Source organism: Eretmochelys imbricata, chromosome 2 (assembly GCF_965152235.1).
Source record: "Eretmochelys imbricata isolate rEreImb1 chromosome 2, rEreImb1.hap1, whole genome shotgun sequence".
NCBI lineage: Eukaryota > Metazoa > Chordata > Testudines > Cheloniidae > Eretmochelys > Eretmochelys imbricata.
This window is the reverse complement of record NC_135573.1, coordinates 180,091,257-180,118,815: the sequence shown is the minus strand read 5'-3', so window position 1 is coordinate 180,118,815 and position 27,559 is coordinate 180,091,257. Positions and strand designations below refer to the sequence as shown.

Below are 27,559 nucleotides of genomic sequence, written 5' to 3'. Positions count from 1 at the left end.
ATAAAATTTTAAACCTTGGAAAGTGAGAAGCCATGCAAGGCACTGAAACCTATTTTGAGGTGATGGTAAAGGTAACTATTCTGAAAAGTAGTAGTCTATGTAACTTTTGGTCTGGAGAGATGAATCTGCATTCTGGACATACTCTTGTCCTGCTGTAGGTGGGACACTGTTCGGAGGGAGTGTTTACAACCTAATGTAGTACACACATTACATAAAACCCCTTATCTTATGAACTAATTGAGGATTGAGAGTTCATAAAATTGAATATCTCAAAATAACAGAAGGTGTGATGCATAAATTGCAGCACAGTGCATTGCATCACTTTCTTGTACTTCAAACCACTGCAAAGAGATTTCCAATGCACCGAAGGCTTCACAATGTGAAGGAATATCAACTTGTTCTTTAACATCACTTAATCTTTTTTCCATTTGGGGGGAAAATGATCATATAATCGAGGTTCTATCATATTTCACTTTCTTTTGCTTGTGACATCTGGAATCTATCTCAAGATAGCAGTGTATTAGTCTCAAATATTCTAATGTTTCATGTGCTGGAACGCTTTGTTTGTTGAAAACAGGTTTGTAGTAGAGATGGAAAAGACTTGACAGACCACCATGCGTGCCTGGAAGAGCCATGCTATGATGTACTGATAAAGAATATCTGCTATTACATTTTATCTTAGATTCACACCCAACACTTTTGACTACTGTAGACGTTGCTTTCAGAATAACTAGTTACTGTGAACCCCTCTTCTGTTTTGAGGGGATAACTAACTTTTTAAAAACACTACTGGCATTATTAATGCTTTTAACTATAGTCTACTCTCTTTATTTTAGGCAAGATGTGTCCAATGACTTTGAAATAAATGTTGAAGTTTACCATTTGGTATGTACTTGTCTTTTTATTAAAAGGCCACTTGGGGGAGCCAGGCACTCTCCATTTCTCAAATGCTTTCTTGTCTTACAGGTACAGCGGAAAGAAGGCACAAGCACTACTGATAAGAGGAAAAAGGCAAATAAGTCAAAGGTAAACACAAGAACTGACACACTAGTTCAATAAGAAAGGTACCCTAGAAGCAATATAAAGCAAGGAGAGAAGAACTGAGCTACAGTCTGTTTTTAATATTGAAAATATTGAAAGCGGATGCAATTTCCTCTTACTGATTTGGTTACTGGGAAGTTTTCTTCATTCATAAAAAATCTATATACTTACCTTTCATCACTTTACCTTTTCTTTTGATCAGTCTGTTTAATGTACTGTCTCTCTAAATGTCTTTTTATATTTGAAGTCCTTCAACTGAGTAGAATTGAGACTTGGCCATCTTCACATGGCACTTAACTACGTCAGGTCTGAAAGTTCGTTGTTTTTCTCTTCTAGCAGTTTTGCAAAGTGGCACGCTTTCCAAGCTTTCATCTAGTACAAGACATTTTTGCCTCTTTGGTAATGATTCTTAGTGTGGCTCGTTCCCTTCTCTACTGCCTCACGCTCCCAAACATGTAAACTGTGTGCCAGTGCCCTGTACTGCAGCCAGATGGTTAAAGCCCTGCAAATCTGCAGATATCTGCTTTACATCCACAGATATCTGCATCCGTGAACCATTTTTGTGGATTGTGGATAGATGTGGATCTAAATTTTGTATCTGCATAAGGCTCTACAGATTGGTCAATGGAAATGTATTAAGCACCTAAAATTAGAAAAAGAATGTTGCCAATGTAGTCATTGGGATAAAGTAAACAAATGCTATTTTAATAAGATTATCATTTTTTAAAGCAAACTGAAGCTAGTATAGAGTGCAAGCACTAATTACAAGTCTATGCACAGGACTATGACAAGCTACAGTATTTAATAAGAATAATGAGTTAATTTCCCTATTCTTTCAGTAAGTAAAGACACAAATTTTGGCCACTTCTGAAAGCCTATGAGTTTGTTTTTGTTTGTTTTGTGGGTTTTTTGTTTAAATTTAAAATATTTTGCTCTTTTCGTATTTAGTAAAATATATACTTCTGTGAGTTAACCTTTTGGTATTTTGAAAATGTGTGTTTTGGGGAAAGGGCAGCAGTATAATCACTACTATAATGGAACAAAGATTGAAACCTTTAACTGTGGTGTTTTTCTATGACTAAACATTGGCAAAGATTACTATAGACTTTCCAGGACAAATGAGACTGGACTTTGTGGCTTAAAAAAGCTTAACTATTTTTGGGCGGGGGAGCAGAGGACTTTGAACGCTCTAATTTAAAACAAAGAACCAAAAGTTTGTCTCTTCCCCCATCATCCCCGCTTGCCTATGTAAATTAGGCTCCTACAGGACATAGAAGGCTTGCTTGGGCTTAGCTCCTGCAAACGTTGGCCTTTGGATTTCCTTTTCCTTCAACCTTCCACTTCTTTTCCCATATAAAGATGATCTTGAGACCTCTTGTGTGCACTCTTCTCTCCCGCCCCCAACCTACGCTGTGGTAATCTTCAACTGTACAGATCCAGGGTTGGAGGTGTGAAGTACATCTATTCAAAGTACCCAATAGTGCTGCAACTCCTTAGCTCTCACTTCTGCTGAGGAAATTGGTTGCAGCTGGGAGAGGACGAATGGTCATCACAGAACCCAGATCTTACTTTTTAAAATCAGTTTTTGCTCATTGAAGGATTTTCATTGTGTTCATAACTGACTGATTAAAAACATTTTCAGTGTCTTGCCACTTGCCACAGACATCTTGAGTGGAAGGGACTGTCTGATTCTCTCTCCCTTGTCCAGCTGATGCAAGCCTGAGAATCTGAGATCCTGGGTCCACCTCCCTCCTATGTGCTGTAGTTTCGGGGGTGCTTCAAAGTTTGCCAGGAACCAGCCTTCTTAGAAGCACTGCATTGACTTGTTAGCTGGAACTGCAGTTTTTCTGTTGTCTAAGGAAGGGAGAACCAGGACCATTCAGTAGGTACTTTTCAGAGCTCAGTGAAAGTTTGCAGGGGTCAAGTCATCTAGAAAACTTTCTCCGTTCCAGCCCCCTGGCAATCGGTCTACTGTATCTGCTTTTGATGACAAATTATCTCTTGTGTATCTTTTCCCATCAGTTGCAAGGATGGACTTGTCTTGTTCTTAATTACTGTTCATGTATTTTTCTCTTAAACTAAACAAAGCTTCAGGTAATATATTTATGTTCATTTGATAAGTTAAACTTGACACTTGTCAATACACAAGAACACAAACATTAGGCACTCATTTACTTACAATATATGCATTATTTGATTCTCATTTCAATTAACTGCTAAACTTACTAGAGTAACAGATGCAAGTTGAGCTGCTAAATGCACCAAAGATTTGCACGTGAATAGAAGGCTTGGATATTCATTTTAAAACACCTGCTGTCCAGACCCAATTAATGTAAATGTATGTTTTCTACCTCTTGATCTGTGTATTTTATTACATGCTTCAGTGGAATTATTCAACCTTGGGTCTTGGGTATAGGAAAACAAACCTGGCTGACTCAGGACAAGAGTTAAACACCGGTCAGAATTGCTTTAGACCATAAAACTTGAATGGCATTTTTATCATACATATTAAAACTATACTTGGTTTGAACTACAATGTGCAATCTGAAATGTACTTGGCTTTCATGCTATCTTGTTTTTCATAGGTTATTACTCCAAAGAGATTATTGACATCTATTACTACTGTAAGTACTAGTGTAATACTCTAATGACTTCTGGAAATTAAATGGCCTTTTCTAAAGGCCATGTTCACACATGCTGAACAACATTGTTTCCCTACTTCAGACAGCTTGTATCTTCTTTCACTTGAAACTCGAAACTACCTAGCTTTCTATCAAGCCTTTTCAGCACATAACCATGAGCTAGTGAGCATTCTAAATACATTAAAAAAGATTAAAATTAGTACATATGCTTTATTTTTAAGAGATCTAGAATTTCAAGTGCAGTGTTTGACTTAAGACTGGTCTTAATTTATACAAAGCAAGCTTCTAAAATCCGTTGATTTCTCTATTTTCTTTCCCTAATGAATCTTTCTGTCTTTCCAGAAAAGCACCCTTCTTACGCCAGGTAAGCAAAACCTAACCTTTTTGTACCAAAGGGAATATCTATAATGCGGGGTAGCGAAAGCAATAATAATCTCTCAACAGAATTGTTTTGTACTTAATCCCAAGATAAATTCTCAGTTGGTGTGAGTCTTGAAGCTCTGTTAGTTTACACTAGCTGAGAATCTGGCCCCAGGTTTACATGTAAATTATTGCTGTGAGTAGCTGAATTTTACTGTACAACTTTAAAATTAACATCTAGCATCAAATATTTATAGCATCCATTTTTTACCTGGAAAAGTGTGTTTTAAGTAAACCAACACTTGGTGGTTATTCTATTTTTAATCCATATATTGGGCTCTGTTGCTTTCAACAGATGCAATATCGCATAACATAATTTTGTAACAGTCTTGTTTGTTGGAGACTAACTCTGAGAACCAATGATAAGAATGGATTTCAAAGTATCATCAATGTGCATTTCATTGGCACTTCTCACATGTCTCTAGTCCTAACTTTGAGGAAATAATCTCTGCTGTATGGCTTCTGCCCAACTCTGCATAAATGCCCTGTGTCTCTGCCTTTCGCAGGGATGAGGCACAGCCCATTCATGCAGAATCAGGGGAGAAGTTGCTAGCAGAAAAATCATCCTTCCCTTTCCATTCTTTCCATCTCTTACTTAATATTGTAGTGTATGATCCCAGCAACACCTCATAATTTTGCATGTGTTATGTTGTCTTAACCTTTTTCTTTTTATTATTATTTTTTAACTCATCAGTCATGGCCAGTCCAGGTGGCCCCAATGCTGTGCGCACTAGTAACTTTGTACTTGTTGGATCTCACAAGATTTCACTGTCTTCAATAGGGAGCTCCAAATTTACTTTGGACAAGGTAATGGAACCTATTTTTCACTACTACTTCAAATATATCCGCGTGCTACTGTGAAAGAATGGAATTTTGCCTGGCCTTGTGTTTCTAGGCAATATTGCTCCTTAAAAATAAAATCATTTAAAAATCTTCAGACAATACCACATGTAGTTTTTAGAGGACTGAAGTACAGGTTTGCAATACAAAAAAATCTAATATTTGGCACTGAGAACCACTGTTACTAGGACTAAATGTAAGATACAGTAGCATATGGCCACCAGTGCATTGGTATCCATTCTTAGATCAACGAAATTTATCAGAAGAAAGCTCATTCATGCAGGTCTTTAAGAATGGTCTATAAACAGCCAATTCTAAAAATATGCTATAACCTGAGAAATAAACCACTTAACTGTTCAGTTATTGTCAGAAGACACATTATCTGAATTCCTCTGCACTGAATTTCATTTGGAGTTGACTTAAACAAAAAAAACCACAACAACATTCTTGCCATGTAACTGATACTCCTGACTATATTTATCTTATGCAGATTGAATTCAGGTACTAATTAAAACTTTTGTTAGCCTCCATGTTCTTCATGATGATGGATTTTTAAAAAATGGAGAGCTGTTTTCTGTAGAGCTTGTCTTGTGTAAATATGGCTTTGTCACAGTTGCATTCCACGTAAGTGAGTGACTCTAGAATTTGTAAAAACTAACTGCATAACAAAGAGAAAAAACAGACCCTTTACAATGTAAATACCTGTTAAACAGTTTTATTACTATATGCCAAGAACTGGTCTAGTCTGTTACTTTTTTATATTTGTGCAAGTTAACTCTTGTTACTTCAAGAATTCTCCAATAAACTTTGAAGTGTCATACTGAAGTCTGGTAGAGAAGGATTGGACTTAGTGCAATTCAGTTCTGTAGTAAGGTATCTTTATAGACCATGACAGGCTAGGGATTTTCAAACAAGCTCCAGATGCCAATTCTGATCCCCTTTGATGCTTCCTTTAATTCTTTATTTAAAAAAAAATTAAAAAAATTTTTTTTTCTTTTTTGATTTGGGCCTCTTGTGGGAATTGTTCTTGGATTATTAAGCACTTGATTTGGTTATTGGAGTCTTCTGGTTCTTTGGGAAATAGTGTCTTTTTTACCATTGTGCTCAGTGCTTCATGTTTGAGTAGTCTCCTTTTTTGGATGGGAAAAGTAAATTATAAAAGCCATCATGATCATCTGATAGTGTTTGAATGAATTTATGGGCCAAGCTGGGAAATAGATTTTTTCCTAGAAATCCTTCTAGGAATATCATTTTAAGATATTTAGTTTCTCAATACCATAAATGCACATTGTTATACAGGAAGAGTGGAGATCTGACACTGCTTACAATCACGTGACTTTTTTTTTTAAAGCTTTAGCTATGTCCTGCCCCTCTACTGCACTGAACTGCTTTTTAATTTGCTTTATACTTCCCCTTATGGGGGCTTAGATGACCACCACAGTGGTGTTGCAAATGCTTCTGCTCTAATATCTTATAATGCAAGACTGAATGCAGAGAGAGGAATGAAACATACTCAAATGTAGTTTTATGCTGCTTTAAAAAAAAAACAAAAAACCTTCATTTCACACCTAGTCACATTCAGCATATTTCTTTTTTTCCCCAGATAAATTATGGAGGGAAGGAAAGAGAGCTACTGGGCTTTATGTTCCAGGACAAGGTTGCTATGTTTACTTGCTTGTGACTAAAACTTAAGACACTCTTTTCCTAGTGCATGTTGCTCATGTCTGTTGCTCTTCTTCTGCAGTAGTTAGAAGTTGAAATCTTTCTAGAAGGACACTTACAAAGATTCTCCTAATAAACTTAGCAAATTGGCAAGTGAAATATAATACAACTGGGTCATTTAAAAAGAAATCTCTGCAGTGTTAGTCTGTCCAGCATGCTAGAACTCAAATTTGTTTAAATGCCACCAAAGCTTCCAAATTTAAACCGTGTTGGTTTTTTTGTTTACAAACTAATGCTGTCAAGTGATCCTACTTCCATTTTTCCACACAATTCCATCAAAGGGATAAGGTTAACTGTTATGCTTCTAGGATAGAAGGGATCAGAAAACACAAAACACTTAGCATCCCACAAATTCTATGGCTTTTTCTCTAAATACTTTTCTCCTACTGTTAAACAGTCTCCACATATGTGTTAGCCTGCTTGGCAAGCTTTTAGGTAACTTCAGACACCTCAGCAGGCGCTTGCATCTTAGTCTAGTTCCCCTGAGGTACTCTCCCACACTTTGAGGTGTATGGGGAAAGGGTCCCTTCCTGTCCTGGCATTGTCTCTTAAACCTCAAGTATTTGTGGAGAAGTGGCTTATCTTGAGCCACTCTTTCTTTTTTTTTTCTTTCCTTTTTGCTTGGTTTAGCTTAATAGGGTCTATAAGGAAAAACAGTGTATTCCTACAGTCAACATGCCAATATCCATGTCCATATATAGTATTCATAAACTACAGAGAAGCTCCAAGTCCATCAGTGTTAATGGTAGTCCCAGGCTAGGTTACCAAAGGTCATGGACTAGAGTTTTCTCTTCATGCAGTTGTCCAGCACATCTACCTCTCGTTCAAGGAAACTTCAAAACTGAAGGAAACTTTGTCAAGAGAAGCATATTTCTCCCACACAAGAGGAGGTCTCCAAGAACCCTTCCACACACAAAATAGCTGGCAGTAATTCCCAACTCTTCTTAGTCACTTGATAAATCTGTGTCAACTTGTTAGTCACATGATCAAGAGCCTTCATTAGCTACCATGCAGCTATATTTAATAACTTTCCTATCATTTACAAAGTAGTTTGTAACTATGATCCTCACTGGAAATGAGAGGGGAAATAAGGGAGCCAGACTAACTTGCTTAAACTAACTTTTCTAAAGTGGATTTTACTGTAGTTTGATTGAATATAAGTAACTTTCTCTTGGCACATAGTAAACTATGGAGCCATGGGACTTCTTTTGTTGTAAGCAAAAATCCAGCATTAGTCCTTTTTCTCTCCAAACTATAATAGTCTTGCTTTTTTAACTTCTTTGGTACCTGAAGACTGCCTGTCTTCTTGTGCTCAAGATACATTTGCCAAGGTTTCTCTATTCCTTTACCTAGTGCAGGAATAAAACCACACACTTCACCTGGGATAGTCTAGTACTCTAAAAATGGTCAGATCTCTTGCCTCTGCAGATGTGCTTTATGTATCTGGGCTAAACATACTGACTACCTAACAGCTTTTCAATTCAAAGAGTGCTAACATTTCTGACGACTGATAAGTCATCTTATTTAGGGAATTTTCTCCTTGATATTGTATATACCCTTAAGCAATAAATATGGAGGGCCTGATCTTGTTCCCATAGAAGTCACTGGCAAAATTTCTATCAATTGTGATGGATGGCATTGGTTCTGTTTGATGCTTCTTCACTCGATATACACATCAAGTCCTCTCAAGGAGAAGGGATTCTTCTTCATGTATAGTAGTGAGCATGCTGGTGTTTCAATATTGGTGTATCTGCTGGAAGCATGGGCTCTTTTTGCTTTTAGACATTGCATGGCTACAGTGGGTCTCATCAGTAACATGAAAAATAAACACAACATTATGCTTCAAAATAACACACTTAGATTCTGAGTTATCAAATCATTCCAATCCTGTGGAGATTCTGTGAACCTCTCACCTTTTATATCACGAAGTTTTTCCCTACTGAAACAGTTTCTACAAGGCAAAATTGAGGTTTAACAGTTGGCTTGTTATAAACACTCCATCTGTCCCTGAAGTGGAGACCTGTGAATGATTTGGGAAGATGATAGAATTTAGATATGAATGAGTCTTCACTTGCATGGAATTGTTTCAAGGCATGTATGTTCTGTTCAACAGCTTAGCATTCTAATTACACTTTAGTGACACAGAACCTACTTATGCCCTAGTTTTAGCTTGGTAATGTTTTAATAGGTTTATACAAACAACTGTTTAAAATCTATTTTGTCTCATGGCTTAACTGTAATGAATACTCTAACCAAGGTTTTTAGGTTTTAGCTAAAAAGCACTATTGGTGGATATATTGTCTTGTGGTCATGTTTTCCGCTTTACTCGGGGCTGGGTGTGTGTGTGCGTGGGTGGGTGGGTTAAATACATTTGTAAGCAAAGGAGAGTTCAGATGGCATCCAAGTGCCTCCTAATACTGAGGACAGTAGATTAGTGCACATAGCCAAACCTTGAAAAATGAATCTTTCTAGATGGCTATACAAATAGCATCCTGCTCATACCCTAGAAAAGTAAAAGTTGGGTTTGTCTACACTGAGAAGTTAATTCAGATTAAGGTAGGATGTGAATTTAAAGTGGAGTAGCTATTCCTGATTAACTCCTTGCGCAGACTTTGTGAGTGGATTGATTTTATTTGGAATATGGCACTCTTATTCCAGATAAGAGCATCCACACGTGGAGTTCATCAGGAATAGCTCCTTGTGTAGATAAGCCCTTATAAGTGGAGTCAGAAGGTCAATAACACTTTTGACAGCAAGTGGCTGTTAGCCCTGGCATTTAGGGATCTCTGGCCACTCTTCCAATGACAGATGTCAAAACCATTCGTTGCTAATCTCTTGCTGTTGCTGATTTGTTTGTACTGGGAACAAAGCTGTTAAGATGCATCAAAATTAAATAACTAAGTTAAGGGGCTTGGTTTTTTGCAGGTTCCCTTTTTGTCTCCTTTGGAAGGCCACATACATCTAAAACTAAAATGTCAAGTAGACTCCTGTGTGGAGGAAAAGGGATTTTTGGTAAGTAACTTGCTCACTGTTTGCTAAATCACCCTGACTTCCATTAAGTAAAACAAACACATTTATTTTCTGGGCAATAACCAAACCAGGCTTAATAAATGCTCAGGTGGAAATGATTCCACGCTACCCGTATCTTCTGATTTAAAGTAAAGTTTCTAAGACTGGTTTAAGATATCTTATTTGCCTAGTTAAAAAGCACAGCCTATTGAATCTACAAAGTTGTCTTAGGCTGAAATCGCTTGGTATCAATATTGCCTTTTGATGGACTGATTTTATTTATTTATTTATTTATTTAAGTCTAATTGTCTGTTTTGTATGGTTGTGGCCAGACCTTTTATTGTCGTCATGCCCTTCCATTAACCTCCCTTTGAAGGAGCTAATCTGGTTAGTAAATGACAGTGACATTGGGTGAGATTCTAGAGGCTGCCAGAGGCTTTTTTTCTGACAACTTGGACTCTTTTTGACCTATTAAAAGCAAATCGTATGTAATAGAATGTATTCCGTTTTGTGAACAAGCAAAACTTTTTTTTTTAATGTACTCATTATGCTCTCCTTCTAGCTTTTGGCTCATAGCAGGCAAGTTACTCTCATTGTATCAGAAACAAATTGTTTAAAATCAACATCTGTAAAACCAAACCTTAATTAATCTGGCCTTGGTTGTTTAAATGTAGCTGCCATTCCAACCTAGTGAAATGCATTACTGCAGTTGTATCCAGCAGATGGCACTAAATGTGTTGTAAAAATGCCTTTGCAAAACAAGTGTCTACTATAATTTGATTTATTCCTAGTCCACGATCTGTCTTCCTTTCCTCTCTGTATAGATGAAATTGGAGCTTACATTCTACCTCTTGAAATCCCCTTCATTATTATGATCTGCAAATTGTTGCATGCTTTGTTATCGATGCCCCCACTTTCCTTAACAGCCTCTTTTTGGGTCAGCATTAAACTTCTATTTTCATGCAGTTAAATGGACTGCTATACTATGCTAAGCACAAACAATAATATTTGTTTTCACTATAGTCTTAAAAGCCTTCTGGAGTGGGCTCTTTTACACTGGCTTCCTGTACTATTGAAATGTGTTGCCTTCTGAATTGCCTAGAAAAGGGTGTTTAATGTGATACAGGAAAACTGCTAATCTTGCCAAGAGAAGTAAATGCTCTGCATAAACTAAAGAAATATAGGGGTGTAGGCTAGCCCAGTATCTTGTCTTCTAACAGTGGCCAATGCCAGGTGCTTCAGAGGGAATGAACAGAACATGTAATCATCAAGTGATCCATCCCTTGTTGCCCATTCCTGGCTTCTGGCAGAGGCTAGGGACACCATCCCTCCCCATCCTGGCTAAATAGCCATTGATGGACCTATCCTCCATGAACTTATCTAGTTCTTTTTTGAACCCTGTTATAGTCTTGACCTTCACAACGTCCTCTGGCAAGGAGTTCCATAGGTTGTAGGAGCGTTGTGTGAAAAAAATACTTTTTTGTTTGTTTTAAACCTGCTGCCTATTAACTTCATTTGGTGACCCCTAGTTCTTGTGTTATGAGGAGAAAATAACACTTTCTCCACACCAGTCATGATTTTCTAGACCCCCTTTTCATCTCTTTTCCAAGCTGAAAAGTCAGTCTTAATCTCTCCTCATATGGAAGCTGTTCCATACCTCTAGCCATTTTTGTTGCCCTTTTCTGTACCTTTTCCAATTCCAATATACCTCTTTTTTTTGAGGTAGGGCAACCAGAACTGCACACAGTATTCAAGATGTGAGCATACCGTGAATTTATATAGAGGCAATATGATATTTTCTGTCTTACTATCTATCCCTTTCCTAATGATTTCCGACATTGTTAGCTTTTTTGACTGTCATTGCATGTTGAGTGGATGTTTTCAGAGAACTATCCATAATGACTCCACAATCTTTCTTGAGTGGTAACAACTAATCTAGACTCTATCATTTTGTATGTATATCGGGATTATGTTTTCCAATGGGCATTACTTTGCATTTATCAACATTGTATTTCATCTGCCATTTTGTTGCCCAGTCATCCAGTTTTACAGATCCCTTTGTAATTCTTGGCAGTCTGCTTGGGACTTAACTATCTTCAGTAGTTTTGTAACATCTGAAAATCCCCCTCCAACTTCTTATTTAAGCTTACTTGACTCCTCACTCAGCTTATCATAACATGGTCAAATTCTACATAACTATGTGATCACTTAACGTTTTTAATGACTCCTATATTGCACTCTTACAATAGCATTTTGCTGAACCAGTTCTGCCAGTGTCTGTTCTAGGTCAGTGGTTTTCAACCTTTTTTCATTTTGTGGACTCCTAAAAAAATTTTGAATGGAGATGTGAACCCCTTAATTTTAGACTAATCTGTGGACCCTCAGAAGTCCACGGACCAGAGGTTGAAAACCACTATTCTAGCCAACACCTTGAGATGCTTGCAATTCAGTGCTAGAAGATCATTTTATTTATTAAAAAGTTTATCTTTTAAACTAACTTCTTAACTTTTTTTTGTTTTTTGAAATATTGGGGGTAGCAGCACTCTAAATCTAGGATTAACTTCTAGATTGCAGGTGTGTGTTAAAAAATAAAGCTCAATACGCACATCAACAGCTTTTTCACACAAAAAAGCTTATTGGATGTGAGGTCTGTGGAAGGCAACCTGGTGTCACATCATGGTCATTACAAATGCCAGCTCTTAGCAGTGAATCGGATCTTGTGAAAAGCCCTATACGAGAATTAAGTATTCTGGGAAGACAAAGCATGTTTTAATATTGAGGCGAGGGATGGGAGGAAATGTCACATGTATAGTGAATTCTAAGTGCTGGTGGTGGCCAATACTATCCTCTGGTTCCTAAATGCATAGGGATACCATGACACTGCCAGATTTCGAAAGCTCAGCATGCTGGGTGCTGAACTCTTGAAAATCTGCCCTACTGTGTCTAAAGGCAAGATCTAGCCTCTGATTTACTACAGCCTTGACTATACACAAATTTAATATACTAATATCATTAAAGTGGTATGCTCCCTTCCTGCCCCCCCCTCCAAAAAACCCCAAACAAACGACACAATGGTCGACATAAAGGTGCTTATAGCAGTATGATTAACCAACATAGTTTAAACCAGGATAAACTGGTGTGTAGAACATGTCTAAGTCACACAGGTCACTTAATTTTTCTTTTTAGACAATGTTTGAAGATGTTAGTGGATTTGGGGCTTGGCATCGGCGCTGGTGTGTGCTTTTTGGAAACTGCATCTCTTATTGGACATATCCAGATGATGAAAAGCGAAAGGTAATGTAGTTTATAATCCACCTATTATATTGCTTAATGTGGGGATTCTTAATCTGAAATATTTCACAGTATCTGTTTTCCCTTAATCCTGCATTCATTTTTTACTGATGCAGAGTTAGTCCTTATAAACCTAAGCTCTTGAAGCTTTTTGGGGTGGGGTGTGCAAGATAACTCTTCTCTCAATTTGATTAACTTCTGTATAACCCAGGACAAAAACCGAGAGGCAGATCCTAAAGTTGGTAGCAGTTTCCATGGTAGTGGGGCAGCAGGTCCTCATTTTCTCTATTTAATTTTCAAGATTTTAAAGCTTTTTCTGTTAGTGATCTTGTCTGATGATTGATGTGTCTTGTTGTTCAATTTAAGAGGTGATGTAACACCCCTGACAACTCTAATAAGCAAGTTTCATTTAAATGATATATGTGGATTACTTCAAGTTTGTCAGGAAGAACAGCATCCTTAGTCTGACAAACCCCATCCATAAAGCTTACTTTTAAGCAGTATGCTTTACCATAGTAGGGGCCCAACTGTATTTATAGCATGATTTACTGCCTATGGAATTTACCAAACCATGTTACAACTATGGCTTGTAGTCTTGCAGCTCCTTAATGTGGTTGAGTGTATGGTGCTTAAACACACACCTTGTAGACAGTTTGTTACTCTTTAGCTAATGGCCCAAATCAGAAAGGTTCATCTCTCATTGATTCGGACCCCTCTTGGCTCCTCAGTCTGGTTTTACATGTGTATGTAAATGTTTTTAACTCCTGAGGGCTCCCTGACTCACTTAGGCAGTTTACCATTAAAAGACTAATTTATTGTCAAAGCACAAATTTCCTCTTAAAATTCTGGGTCAAACACTGGATCTCTTGGGCTTTCTGTGCCAGTTCACATGCATAGATATAGCATCTCCCTGTTAGCAGAAGACAGTGCACTGGCCAGCTTTGCCATAATGAATCATGTACTCTTCCTCCCTGCTGGCTGGGAGAGATTATACTGTATTTTACAGCCTGAAAGATGACTTGGATAGGAAAGTTCTCCAGACCTTGCTGTCTAAGGAGCTTTGGGATTGCTTCCCAAACTTCCTTGTATCAAGTCTTCCAGGTTGTATCATTGCCTCTTTCTAAAAACTGTGGGCAGGGCAGCTATGGTAATAGGTAACATTATTAACAGCATGTAATTTTTTTGTTGTTGTTGAGTCACTGTTCTTCCTACTGGCCTATACACAAGATCTTGTGTATACCATGGCAAGAACCCCTACATTCGGTGGCATAGTTAACTTGCTCTATCTCAGTCTTTCATTCCCAGTCAGAACTATGGCTCCTATAACATTAAAATTTGTCAATGATTACTTTAAACCATAGGTCGTCTTAGGTTGGCCTTTCTAAGAAAACCTCCGTAGTTTTTTCGGTAGCCCAGCTCACAACCTTCTTCCCCATGTGTCAAGGGAAATCCCTTATGTGGCTCATCTGCTCAGCTTGTGAGCCCTACCCTTCTTGTTCTCGTGGCTCCCTAGCTGCAAGCCGAGACTATAGCTCTGCCTCTGTGGAACAGTGCAGGGATCATACAATGTAATACAACTAACTTTCCTTACACCAAATCCTGTGGCTATAGAATCATGCTGTACACTAAAATGAATGGTGCAGTTTACATCTCAATGCTACTATTTCAGGCTTTCAGTAGATTTGGGCAACCATCACTGCATCAGCTTTGGTTCATACTTCCAAAGCTATCTTTGTGACTAATAACTAGGTTTGGAAGGATTTGATTTTTGTTGATTAAATGTCAATTTCACAGCGCGCGCGCACGCGCGCGCGCACACACACACACACACACACACACACACACACACACACACACACACACACACACACACACACACACACACACACACACACACACACACTTTTTTTCCATAGATGATGGTGATTTAAATTTACAGATAGGTGAAGTAAGAAAAGTGCTTCTTGAGAACATAGTTTGATTTAGGGATATTTATTTTGTATATTTTGACATGTGATGTTGACAATTGTAATTAATAATTGTCTGGCTCTTCCCCGCCCACCCCCCCATTATGTCATTCAACTCTGAAAATTTAAATAGATGCTGGTGCATAGTTCTGTAGTAAGTATTGAATTCTGCAGCCATGTAGTACATGGCAGGGTAGGGCTTGCTTATTCCACTGTAATATCTGCAGTCTCCCACTCCAGATATGGCTGTTTCAACTTCTGGGTGAAGTGAACCCTGTTCATGTATGGGTGGAAAATCTGTTCTGGGTGCACATCATAGGATACCTATTGGCAAACAGTGTTATGTAGAATTACAAATCCTGTTTGCTATAACCTGACTTTTCCACTAACTTTCAGCATCCTATGGGCCGGATAAACTTGGCTAACTGCACTAATCGTCAGATTGAACCAGCCAACCGAGAGTTCTGTGCCCGACCCAACACTTTTGAGCTAATCACTGTCCGACCTCAGAGGGAAGAGGATAGAGAGACTCTGGTCAGCCAATGTAAAGACACTCTCTGTGTTACCAAGTAAGTGAATAAATATGAACTGTAACCTTTCTGCAGCGTATTAGGATTGATATTAACAGGCTATGATGCTGTTGATCTTCAGAATTTGAATAGGACCATTATCAACTGCCATGTTAAGACACTGAGTGGGTTAATCTTGAGCCATTTTGTTTAGTTCTGTTTTGCTGTTCTGCTCACATCCAGTCTTGTGAGAATGAGGAACCACAGCTCTCATTTTGAGAGCAGTATTAGTGTCCTATAGTTTGTCTGACAGCACTTTGTGTGGCGGACAAGTGTTTGTTTTGTTTTTTGTTTTTTTCCCCCCTTCATTTTTTCTGAGCTCTGAGTCTTGATTGGCTGGAGAACTAACAGGACTTTTTCGGAAGGCTGGTTGGCCTTAGTGACTTGGATGGAGAGTGGGAAGGATGTAGCAACAGATCTTATTAATTTTTTTTTTTTTTAAGGAACTGGTTATCCGCTGATACTAAAGAAGAGCGTAACCTTTGGATGCAAAAACTCAACCAAGTTCTTGTTGACCTTCGTATGTGGCAGCCTGATGCATGCTATAAACCTATTGGAAAGCCTTGAAACGATGAGGAAAATTGCCATGAGATTTTATGTACAAGAAAACAAACACAAATTATATTATAAATCCTTTTATATGTAGGATTGTCTAAGGTCCTCTGGGTTACTTATTATACTTTATGCTTTAAATCTGGAAGAGTATGTGCCATTCATTATACAGGACTATATTATGCAGTATTTCTATTAGAATTTTAACTGATCTTTTTTTTTCCTAACATTTGAGTGTGATAGGAAGCAATTAAGTTCTTTGAATGTGCTAAATATTTTTATAAACCTCTACTTCTTGGAAATCTATACAGCTTAGTATGTTCTCTTAAAATATCAGTTTATTCTGAAACAGCTAAATCAGGACTTAGGTTTATCACAGGAAATCAGAAATTTCTTGTAAAACACAAGTGTACTAGTTAACTGTATTTTCCTTAAGGGAACAGTGACTCCTCAGAGTACACGCAGTTTACTAGGTAGAGTGCTGAAGCAGGAAGGAACTTCAATGCTTTGAGGTTTTCAGTAGTTCTTCATTAGGCATAAAAGTTGCCAGTTTTGTGCACTTTACAGCACGCAGTATAAACTTTCGCTTGTGGAAACTACTTGTGAGCAGAACAAAAAATGTACAGATACATCCATAACTGTTTCTTACATTCTTAATCTTGTCTGCCATTTCTTATACAAACCAGTTTATGGACAAGTGCATGGCACACGCTATGTGGTTTACAGGAGTTGCATTATGTATGCGGTATGTTGCACATTTTCATAGAAATAAAATGTCTTGAATATTTTACTAGGGTTTTATAAATTTAGTTTCAAACTGCCCAAATGTTTGGTTCTGGAATCTCATGATTTGTACAGACTATAATTCTCACTATTCTGCATTTGAGCACCAGGAAAATATATTGTAAAATTGTCTTTGAGTTTTATTTTAAAAAAAAAAAAGCGCTGCTATATCCCAACTAATACTTTTCTGGCCATAAGGAATACCATAGAGTTGGCTGTAAGTGCAGGTAAAACGCACTGTACTTCAGGCCATCTGTAAAATGGCAGAACTACTCAGTTAAAGTCCAAATATGCAATGTTCACAAGCTTTCCACTGGGCTTAGTGTAAAGTACTATAGCACAACTGCGAGTGCAGTAGTGTGCTTTTAAATTGCTATGAACTGTTAAATTTTCACACTTGAAACACTAAATTCTGTCACCCATACCTCTTTCATCCTGTCATTTTGTACTATCGCTCTTGAATCTAGTTTTTTTGTGTCTTTAAATATTTCAGAATGATGTATTAAGATTTATTTTATTCCCTTTATGTAAAGAATAAAAACACTGAGTAAGCTTCTCAGAAATGGGTCGCCTACAGTAATAGAAGTAAACTTTGGATTGGAGGGGGGAGAAGAGTGGCTCTGAAGGAAGTAGATAACATTTCAGGGCTTCTAGTCCATGTACAGATGGTGGATTGGGTTGTGCTCAGTGGAGGGAAAGACTGACTTGTATATAGAAAACAAGATGCATTGCTGATGTCTGGCCCATACCATACTAAGTCTGTAGTGATCTGACAATTGTCTGGTCTGTTTGTTTGATACATTCATTCCAGTTCAGAGGTCAAGTAATCATGCTACAGACCTCTACCCTCCTGGCAACTTCATCAGAGACCAAGTGTTGGGTATGGAGACTTGCGGTGGTCCAACCTGATCAGGACTGAAGCATGTTGGCAGGGCAGCATGAAGCTTGAACTTCCACTGTCTAAAGTCCTCTATCCAGATAGAGCATAATCTCCAAGTTTATGCACCATCTTCTTTCACAAGTGAACAGCAGGAAAATTGCAAAGAAAGTCTCTTGGCCACCAGTGATGGACACACTCAAAACATAAGCAATGCTCAAAGCAGTGTCAAGGGACACCTCTCAAGTTGAGGGTAATGGAGCTGATGACATATGAAATGTAGGTACTTCAGAATTCAATATGAGTTACAGAAAACTGCCCTCCCTGCTTTTTTTTTATCAGGCCTGTCTATGTGAATTTAAATTTTATTGAAATGAAAACTTTGGACTCTATTTTAAACTTCTGACCACTTCATTTGCATGCTGTTCACAAGCAATCTCTTTTTGAACTGCAAGCAGTCCAAACTCCTGAGCAGCTTAAAACCCTTCTATTGCCAACATAATTCCTGCACAGTGATGGGTATATTGGATATCTTGCAACTCCAAAACTAGAAATGGGATCTTTGTCCCAACAGAAAGCCAGGGACTCCCATCCTTCTATAGCTAGCTTCCAGCCCTAATAAAACAGCAAAAGATTGGATCCAAAATTTTATGTGTATGGAAGTGTTTTTAAAACTTTGGAAAACTGAGATCTATAGAGTAGGTCTTACTGTACAAAGGGAGCTTTATCAGTGGAAGAATAAAAGAATAGTGCATTTCTAAATTTTAGTTTGTAAATACATGGTGTACTCAGATCCCATCGTAGGCTGATGTGAGAAATACAATCCAGTGCAGCAATTGAGTCATGTAGGCTTGCAGTGAGCAGAAACATGCTTCATTAGTTTATCAGTAAGCAGTTGTTTAAATTTTCAGTGGTTATATTTCAGTGACTTTTCTCTTTAATCCTCTTAAATGTGAACTATAAAAGCTATTTGAGGGGCTTGAAAGCGACTAGTTAAAATACAATAATTCCTTTTTTAAAAAAATTAAATTTGTTCCCATGTGCTTTGAATCTGGGCTGCTGACTGTAGCACCTCAGTGAATGTGACAAGAGGAAAAAGTGGTTTAAATGGGAACTGATATTTTAATTTTTTTTTAATGGTATTAAGTGTTTGAATTATAAGCCTCTGTAAATCACCAGACAGGAAAGAGATTAGAGTGAAATGCTGGCTTCCAACAGAAGGTGCTAGGTCACGTCCCCCAGGAAATGCACCTTGACTCCAAACTATTCTCAAACATCAGAGGACAAAAGTGTTTTTGAGTGCTTTCTTCCCACCAGCTAAGTTTGCAACTCAAAGCAGGGGTAGGGGAGTAATAAAAAGCCCTGACATGAAGGAACCGTAGCTGGCTGGTGCTTGAGGGCAGGTTTTCTAGGCATAAGCAAGAGAGCCCCAGTGTTTAGCCTGGATTAGATTTAAGGGACTTGTATATAGCTCAGATGGGTGGCATGTGACTCCTGCACTTGGGGAGGCTGGGCTGGAGTGCTGGAAGTAGGGGGGACCCATTAGTGCTTGGACCATGCCCCTACTCCCTGTTCAGCCTCCTGCCCTGGAGGTTCCCCATTCCTGCTTGCTCTCTGAGGCCTGCCCATTGCTCATGCCCCTTCTGACATTCCCCCAAGGTGCCCTGCCTGCCACCTGCACCTCTTCACCCCCTCCCTGAGGGGCTGTCCTGCCCCTTTCTCTCCACCCCATCCCCTTGCAGTCCCATTTCTCCCCCCTACTCCCCCCCCCGGCCTTTCAAGGAGTGAAAAGGTATGAGGAGAGGGAGGGGAAGAGGTGCAGTGTGGGTGGGGCCATGGGAGAAGAGCAGGATGTGGTGAAATCTAAGTATAGAACCCACAGCCAATTGGGGTTTGTGCCCTGCCAGCTTGACAGCTCACTCAATAGCAGCGGACACAGTAGTTACAACTCACCCCCAGCTTACCTGCAGTACTGAGCAGCCTTATCTCACACTGACTTCAATATGAGTTAAGAGCACTCAGAAGCTTGCAGGCTTAGGCCATATTACCTACGATTTGTATTGCAGTAGCATCTGGGAGCCTCCGTTATGGACTAGGACCCCATTGTGCTAAGCACTGTACAAAACAGAATAAAGACCGTCCCTGCACCAGAGAGCTTACAATCTGATCACAGGCTGTATTCTTTTACGCTTTAACTACATTATATGGACTGAGGTATGCTCGTTTAACAGATTTTTCCTACTGGCTAGCACTGCTCATGTATAGATTGGCATAAAGAATGGAATAAGGGCCATGAACTCTTCTTCATTAGGGCTGTTTTATGCAAAGTCTAACTTTGTAACTTTTTGTTTAAAAAGGCAGGTGATTGATTGCTACCTTTACCGGCTTGCCGTGAGGTCACTGCTACCAATGGATCCAACCCTCCATCACTTATATATAGAGTCCTAACCTGAGCTGACCCCTTCTTAGCTTCAAAAGCTTCCTCATGTGAGTAAAGGCTGCAGGTTGGCCCCAGTATTTTCGTGTGACTTTGACAACTCACAAACAGTGTAAATAATACTACTTTTTTCAGAGTTTAAGTATATCTTTTTTCCAAATGCATAACGGGCTGTCAAGGTGGACCCTACATACTCTCAATGGGGGCAGGGGAAACACCTCTGCCCAATCAGATTGACTTAGTGCTGCCAGGCAAATCAAAATTCTGTTTCATAGTCCTCCATGGCACATTTTTAATAAGCAAATAGCAGTTTTAATAATAGATTGACACAGCCACACCAACCGTTACATACAATTTATGGCAACATCAATGAGTTTTTGTTTGATCGGATTAACCATTCAAAGTCATCCACAGGGAGATCACCAAAGAAATCTGAGGTAGGCTTCTTCAATTTAGTAGAGGCAGAGAAAGCCCTGTTGTGGATTTGCAAATTGAGGTGGTTAAATAGTCCTGTTGGCAAACATCCATTGATTCATTTTCATGACTCTATACATAACCAAAGCTAAAGCCTAGGTTACTCACGTATGTGGCTTTGCAGATGAGATGCAACACTTTTTGGAAAGATGGCTCTTAACGTCATCTGGCCAAAAGAGGCTGGCTTTGTTTCTTTTCCTTGCAGCCTAGAAGACACTAGTAAGAATAGACAGTGCTGCATGGCTCAGGCAATGTTGAACTCAGTGTCCCCCTTGATCTTTGAACACATCTTCAATCTGTTTATTGAAGGGATTCTCCTTTCCAAGCACATGGGGCCATTCGCTTAGTGCCTTCTGCCAGATAATGCGTGCCCCCAGGGCTGAAGTAATCTGCAAATAGTTTACACAAATACCGTCAGTTTCTTATTTTTATTTGTGTTACCATAGTGCCTAGGAGCACTCAGCATGGAGCAGTACTTCATTGTGCAAGGTGCTGTACAAACAGAACAAAAAGACAGACCCTGCCCCCAAGAGCATTCACTTTGACGGGCAGAATCCTGCTTTCCTTACACCTGCGGGTCAGTTCCACTTAGACAGTGAGCAGGTGCAATATTCTCTTTTTGTGAGGAAGTAAAGCAAATCTGGAGTAGAAGAGAAGAGATGGTACTACTGGGCAGAGCAAGGAGCTGGACGGAAGTGTTGTTCCTGGTATGAGATCTAAGATGCAACTGACCTGAGGAAAGTGACTGGTCCTTGTAATTGGAAGCAAGCTGGCCGCATGTTTAGCTGGTAGCCTTTATTTTTGCAGGTTTTTCTAAGCTTAGATTAAACAAGCACTTCAATGAAACTGTCTGTCTTGTTCAGGCCACTCATCAGAGAAGGAAAGTAATCTAGGCTGCTTGTATCTGTAGACAGCTCTATGCAGCAGCTACTTAAAATTCATTTTTAGATGTGCTTTCAGATTATTATGAGGTATGAAAAAATGAGTAAATTGGCTGCAAGTCTTAAGCAGAGAACCACAGAAGTGTAGGACTGGAAGGGACCTCACTAGGTCATCTAGTCCACTCTGCTGCATTCAAGGCAGCATATTCTGTTGCAGGCTAGAACCTCGTATGGCTGCTGCCTTCTCCATGAGCTGCTATTTCAAACAAACAAACTGGGCCTGATTTTTCAGGGGTAGTGAACACTCTTAGAGGAGCTTTTCAAAAGCACCTGCAGGATTTAAAGCAAAAATCTGTTGAAAGTCAAAGGCCCTTGTGTGCCTGAATGGGTCAGGTGCTTTTGCAAATCCCTCTTACCCCCCTCAAAGTCAATGGGAACTGCAGGTGCTCAGCCCCTCTGAAAATGAGACCCATTAGTTCTAAGTTCAAATCAAACCAGCAAGTGCTACTTCACGAGTGGTGCTGGTTGATTGCCAGTCCCTTTGTATGAAGACAGCATTGACTGGTTACACATGTCTTAATTAGTCCCTTCATTAGCAGAGTGACTGTCTTCCCACAGTGGCTGCTTAAACACTGTAGAAGGGCAAGAGGGTGATTTGATAAACAGTATAACTTCAGTGCAAAAAAAACCACTCCTAAAGAAAAACAAAAACAAAAAAACAAAAACTCTATTTCAGTCTGACTCTTCTGTAACAAAAGTTCTTTCATATGCAGTTAATGTATTTTTTTAAAAAACTAATTTCTGACCTACAATTCTACCTCTTCATTTTGATTATATGGTTGCTTTACTTTCATCTCAGAAGATTCACTGTTGCATTGATTATAATTACAAGACTAAAATAGGACTGTGTGTACATGGTTTTACCAAGCTGCAAACTTCATTTTAACTGCAAAGGCTAGTTGCCTTCGCTGTTGCCTCTTTACCTCCGCTGTGGACTGAAATTCTGAGAGGTACAGGGCTGACAATAGAGGGTCATTAACCCAGGCTGGTCCTCTGTTCTACATCCACCATCCTGGGCAACAGGTTGGCTCCCACTGAGGATATTGATTTATCAGGGGAAAGGACACTTGGCACCTGCTAGTGGTTTGTGATCACCTGTTAAGGCTGCTCCTTGAGTCACCTATGCAAGAGATTGAAAGAGCCATGGGAAGGTTGGGCAGGAGAGGAGAAAGGGATGGAGCAGATGAGGTCAAAAGAGACAAGCTGGGAAAAGGCGGCTCAGTTGTTCAGAACACAAATGATGGCTCCCCTGACTCCAGCGCAATGAATGGTCTGGGGTGGTGAGGAAACTGAGACAGGGCAATGAGGGTAGGTTATTTTTGTGTGAATCTGTTGGTGTCTTGTGCTATTAAAGGGAGAGCAATAATGTGTTAAACCCAGGGTTCTCAAACTGGCGGTTGTGAGGTTAATACATGGGGGTCGTGAGCTGTCAGCCTCCAGCCCGAGTCCTGCTTTGCCTCCAGCATTTATAATGCTGTTATAAATTAAAAACACTTTTTAAAAATATATTTAAGGGGGGGAGGGGTGTCACACGCAGAGGCTTGCTATGTGAAAGGGGTCACCAGTTTGTTAAACACAGGCCACATAGAGACTTTGCACAGGATTCTACCTTATCTGAGGCCCCCGGAGCAGGTAAAACCAGAAGGTTCACAACTGCAGGTGGAGTTTTGGGAGAGGATATGTTTAAGCTGTCGAGGTGGGTAGTAGTCTGAGGGCTGTGACCTCGTGCCAGAGATTGGGCAGTGGGCCTTGTGGTCTAACCTCCCAGCAGGGTATGTCAGATAGAAGATCTATACCCCATGAATGTGCCTAGGGAACCCATGGCAGTGACTGGACTTTGTTCAGTCTCAAGAAGCTTAAAACATATGGGATCTGGTGTCTGAGGCCTGGTCTACACTGGGGGGAATCTATCTAAGTTACGCAACTTCAGCTACATGAATAACATAGCTGAAGTCGACGTATTTAGACCTACTCACCGCAGTGTCTTCACTGCGGCCGCTCCCCCATCGACTCCACCTGCGCCTCTAGCAGTGGTGAGTACAGGAGTCGACGGGAGAGCTCTCGGAGGTCGATTTATCATGTCTAGACTAGACGTGATAAATCGACCCCCCCGCTGGATCGTTTGCTGCCTGCTGATCCAGTGGGTAGTATAGACATACCCTAAGTCCCCTGACAGCAGTCTAGTGAGTGGCCAAGATGTGGCACTCAACTGATCTGACCTCATGGTAGCAATGAGCTTCAACTCTGACCAAAAAGGCCACTTTGGGGATGAGAATCTCCAGCACTGGGTCATCCTTGGTTTTCTTCAAAGCCAACAAGCGTACCAATTCTAGCAGTGGGTTGTGGACATTTGTCTGTACCTAAATCAAATGGCTAAAAAGATCACCAACTACATTTTGCATGTTCTACTATGTAACTGCCAGATGAGCAGAGACCCAGAAGGGTCAGATGTCAGCCAGGAACCTATAACTGCAGTGACCTGCTACTAACCTTTTGCAGACCATTACTCTGTTTTTTAGAAAAGTATACTATCTGATTTCAATGGGGAGCTATACCAATTTACACCAGTGGGGATCTGGCCGTGCATGTTTTATTTATTTATTTATTTATTTTTTGTTGAGCTGCTGCGAGCTGGGGCAGGGTACGTTTCCCTTAATTTTAATTACATAACTTGTCCACATGTCATTTTAGCTTTGTCTTTCTAATACAAATGGATTTTGTCATGACTTAAGGGAGACTCTAATCACCCTAAAGCTGTGTTTTCCTGCCTGTACATAATCATTAGGAATCCTTTAGAACATCTCATACAGGCTCTGTTTGTGACTCAGGGCTTAGAATTTTTTTTTGTAGGTTCATGAAACAAATAACGGTTTTGTTTTTATAGGAGCCTGTTGAAATGCATAGTCGTGTCATATGTACAAAGTAATCAGCTTCTTTTAAAACAACCATTGCCCTTAAAGCTATGTAGGCCTTGCAGTGACTTTTAGTGGGATTGTTGTAGTAAAACAGGATTCTGGGAGCTTAAAGGAAAATAATTGAATTTTCTGTCTGTTTTAAAAAACAAAACCGTTCCCTCTCTCAAAAAAAATTACAGTATAAATACAACCCGATGTAACTTCCCTAAAGGGATGAATCACAAGACAACATTAAGGGTGGGATTTTCAAAACCATTTAGCCTTGGCCTGACTGTACCCACTGCAGTAGGAGCAGAGATAGGCCACAGCTGAGTGCTTTTCACAATCTCACCCCCTCTAGTTCCCACTTCAACATTTGGAAAAATATATTAGCAACTTATGTAAAGTCTCTATAAGAGTGATTTACTTTCTTAATAGGTGGAAAACTCGGGCACTTGAATTAGGGTGTGCATTTCCACACTTGCTTGAAAGCGGCATTTAGGCCGTTTCAGGGAGTGAAAATTCTTTACCTCAAAGTAGCACCCTGGAACCCCCATATTCACCACTGTAATCTGATGATATGTTTGGTACAACGCATGCCTTGTGAGGTATCATTTTTAAAAGTCTTGATCTGTTGAACCTTAATATCCTGTTGGATTGTACTGTTGTATCATTGTAGGTGAAGTTAGGAAGTATTGCTCTATGTGCTACTGAAATATGTTGCAAGGTTGGGAAACGCCCACAGCCAGCCTTTCAATTGCAACAAAGGAGAGCCCAGACATTGTTAATGGCCCATCAAGAAGAATCCACTATCCCTGAGACTTCTCAGAGAAGGTACATATTCCATGGGGCTGGGCGGACTAACCCACATCACAGCAAGGATCTTTCTAGCCTCTGGAAGAAGAGTGGCAGTGACATCATCACTTAGCCTCTCACCCCCCCCCCCATCTCAACATCTGGAAGATAAAGACATTGACTTAGGGAGATTGGTCCCAGGCTGGAAGGATGACAGTTTGGTTCAAGTCTTGCTTAGTCTAAGTTAGATTGTGAATTTATTTTTATTTCCTAGGTAACCAACTCTGTGCTCTCTATGCCTGCTACTTATATAATCACTTACAATCTATCTTTCTGTAGTTAATAAATCTGTTTTATTTTACCTACAACGTTTGTAATTTGAGCTGAGATTCCCCTAGCACTTCAATCAAAAACCAAGGCTGGTGCATATCCACTTTCCTATGAAGAGGTGATGAACTTATTAATGAGTTTGCACTGTCCAAGGGGTCCTTGAGCAGCGCAAGACGTTACGGTTCTGAGGTGGGGCATTGGCTGAAGCCTCTCTATTTATGGCTCATGAATGGCTGGGAGATCATTCTTGTAACTCAGTTGGGTGTGTCCCTGCTTGTGGATGGCTGTGTACGTGCAGTGCCTGTCAGAGGCTGGTAGCTTGATATTAGCACCACAGTGTGAGGGGCAGCCTAGGGTTTGGAGGGCTCAGTGGTCCCACAGTCCAGGTTGTATTCTGAGGACCCTGTCACGCAGGGGTCTGTGGCAGGAATCTGTGTGGCCGTAGCAGTGGCTGCAAGTGGCTGTGTCTGTATCTTGCTCCTACCTCAGCAGCCCCTTCCCCTGCCCCTCAGTCCTCCCTCTGTCTCCCTGTCTGACCAGCCTGATCTCTGCTTGGAGGTGCTGGGGAGGGGTTGAACTGCCATTGGGGTTCCGTGGACTCATCTCACTTCCTGCTACCCGGGTCTGGGGATTGTTCCAGATCATCCTGCTGCTGGGGACCCAGCCAGCTCAGCATCAAGCTGGCCCTGGCTCCTCTGGAGCTGGTGCTTCACCTGCCAAGCTGGGCAGTGTACAGGAGTGGCTCAGTTTCGGGGGAGGAGGGGAAGGCTGAGCCCTCATTAGCCTTAGCTCCCTGCTGCCTGTGCTAATCACATGGTTAACTGTTTGCAGGATTGGTGCCTACATTTGAAAATTGGGCCTAGGTTGTCAGGAGAAGGATGACCGTTTAGCTATCGCACAGAACCGAGAGCTAAGAAATCTGGGCGCCTCCCCCCACCAGCTCTGCTTCAGCCTTATCGTTGGAGCTAGTTGCAACACTTGCCTAAAGAGCTGATTTGTGCTAGGTGCTGTACAAAGACAGGATTCCGGCTCCAAAGCACTTATCTAAGAAGACACATGAGATACGCCAGAGCTGAAGGGGAGAGAGCCAAGTGTGCTTAAAAGATGATGATTATAAGGACATACAGTACTGTGAGCCCCATTTCTGATCTGTGTCCTCTTTTTTCTTTGCATTGGGTGGCCCCTGAGCAGATCTACCAGACTGGGCTGGGCAGGCATCAGATAGACACCTAGGGGCTTTAGACATCTGCAAGGTTAGGGCACAGTTGAGTTGGGGTTTGATGATTTAAATTTTGGCCATAGGCACCTTAACCATGAGATCTTCAATGATCTAAAAATCAAAACAGAGTCCTACAAAAAGTGGACACTAGGTCAAATTACAAAGGATGAATATAAACAAATAACACAAGTATGTAGGGACAAAACGAGCTCAAACTAGCCAGAGCCATAAAGGCTAACAAGAAAACATTCTACAAATACATTAGGAGCAAGATCAAGGACAGGACCAAGACTTCCCCCCTCTGCCCCCCCATGTCCTGATGCCTCTCTACCTCCCTGCCCCCTGACAGGCCCCCCCCCCCCCGGGACTCCCACCCCCTATTCAACCCCCACTGCTCTTTGTCCCCTGACAACCTCCACCCCATCCAACCGCTCCCTGTCCCCTGACAGGCCCCCGGAACTGCCTGCCCCTTATCCAATCCCCCTGCTCCCCGCCCCCTTACCATGCCGCTCAGAGCGGCAGGACTGGCAGCCATGCCGCAGTGCTTCCCGGCAGGAGCAGCAGACCACAGTGCTGGCAGCGCAGCGAGCTGAGGCTGTGCAGGTGTGGGGACAGCTAGGGACTAGCCTCCTGGACCAGGAGCTCAAGGGCTGGGCAGGACAGTCCCACGGGCTGCATGTGGCCCGTGGGCCGTAGTTTGCCCACCTCTGTTCTAGATAATTAGTCCTGCTACAAGTGCAGGAGACTGGACTAGAT

The 27,559-nt window shown here is 40.5% G+C and overlaps 2 protein-coding genes across 5 annotated transcripts in view; one reads left to right on the top strand and one right to left on the bottom strand.

Moving 5' to 3' along the window:
- ANLN (anillin, actin binding protein) overlaps window positions 1-17,378 on the top strand; it is a 41,633-nt gene extending 24,255 nt beyond the window's left edge. The window contains exons 16-24 of one of the 2 annotated variants that reach the window (XM_077811028.1): window positions 837-885; window positions 967-1,026; window positions 3,627-3,665; window positions 4,026-4,047; window positions 4,798-4,910; window positions 9,591-9,677; window positions 12,861-12,968; window positions 15,329-15,501; window positions 15,945-17,378. In XM_077811028.1, the coding sequence (XP_077667154.1) occupies window positions 837-885; window positions 967-1,026; window positions 3,627-3,665; window positions 4,026-4,047; window positions 4,798-4,910; window positions 9,591-9,677; window positions 12,861-12,968; window positions 15,329-15,501; window positions 15,945-16,068 (775 nt within the window). In that variant the 3' untranslated portion in view covers window positions 16,069-17,378. Of the gene's footprint in view, window positions 1-836; window positions 1,027-3,626; window positions 3,666-4,025; window positions 4,048-4,797; window positions 4,911-9,590; window positions 9,678-12,860; window positions 12,969-15,328; window positions 15,502-15,944 lie in introns of both variants that reach the window. The other variant, XM_077811027.1, reaches the window with a different exon arrangement.
- A 3,047-nt stretch (window positions 17,379-20,425) lies between these two features.
- AOAH (acyloxyacyl hydrolase) overlaps window positions 20,426-27,559 on the bottom strand; it is a 119,094-nt gene continuing 111,960 nt past the window's right edge. For all 3 annotated transcript variants that reach the window (XM_077809231.1, XM_077809233.1, XM_077809232.1), the window contains exon 22: window positions 20,426-21,013. In XM_077809231.1, the coding sequence (XP_077665357.1) occupies window positions 20,885-21,013 (129 nt within the window). In that variant the 3' untranslated portion in view covers window positions 20,426-20,884. The remainder of the gene's footprint in view (window positions 21,014-27,559) is intronic.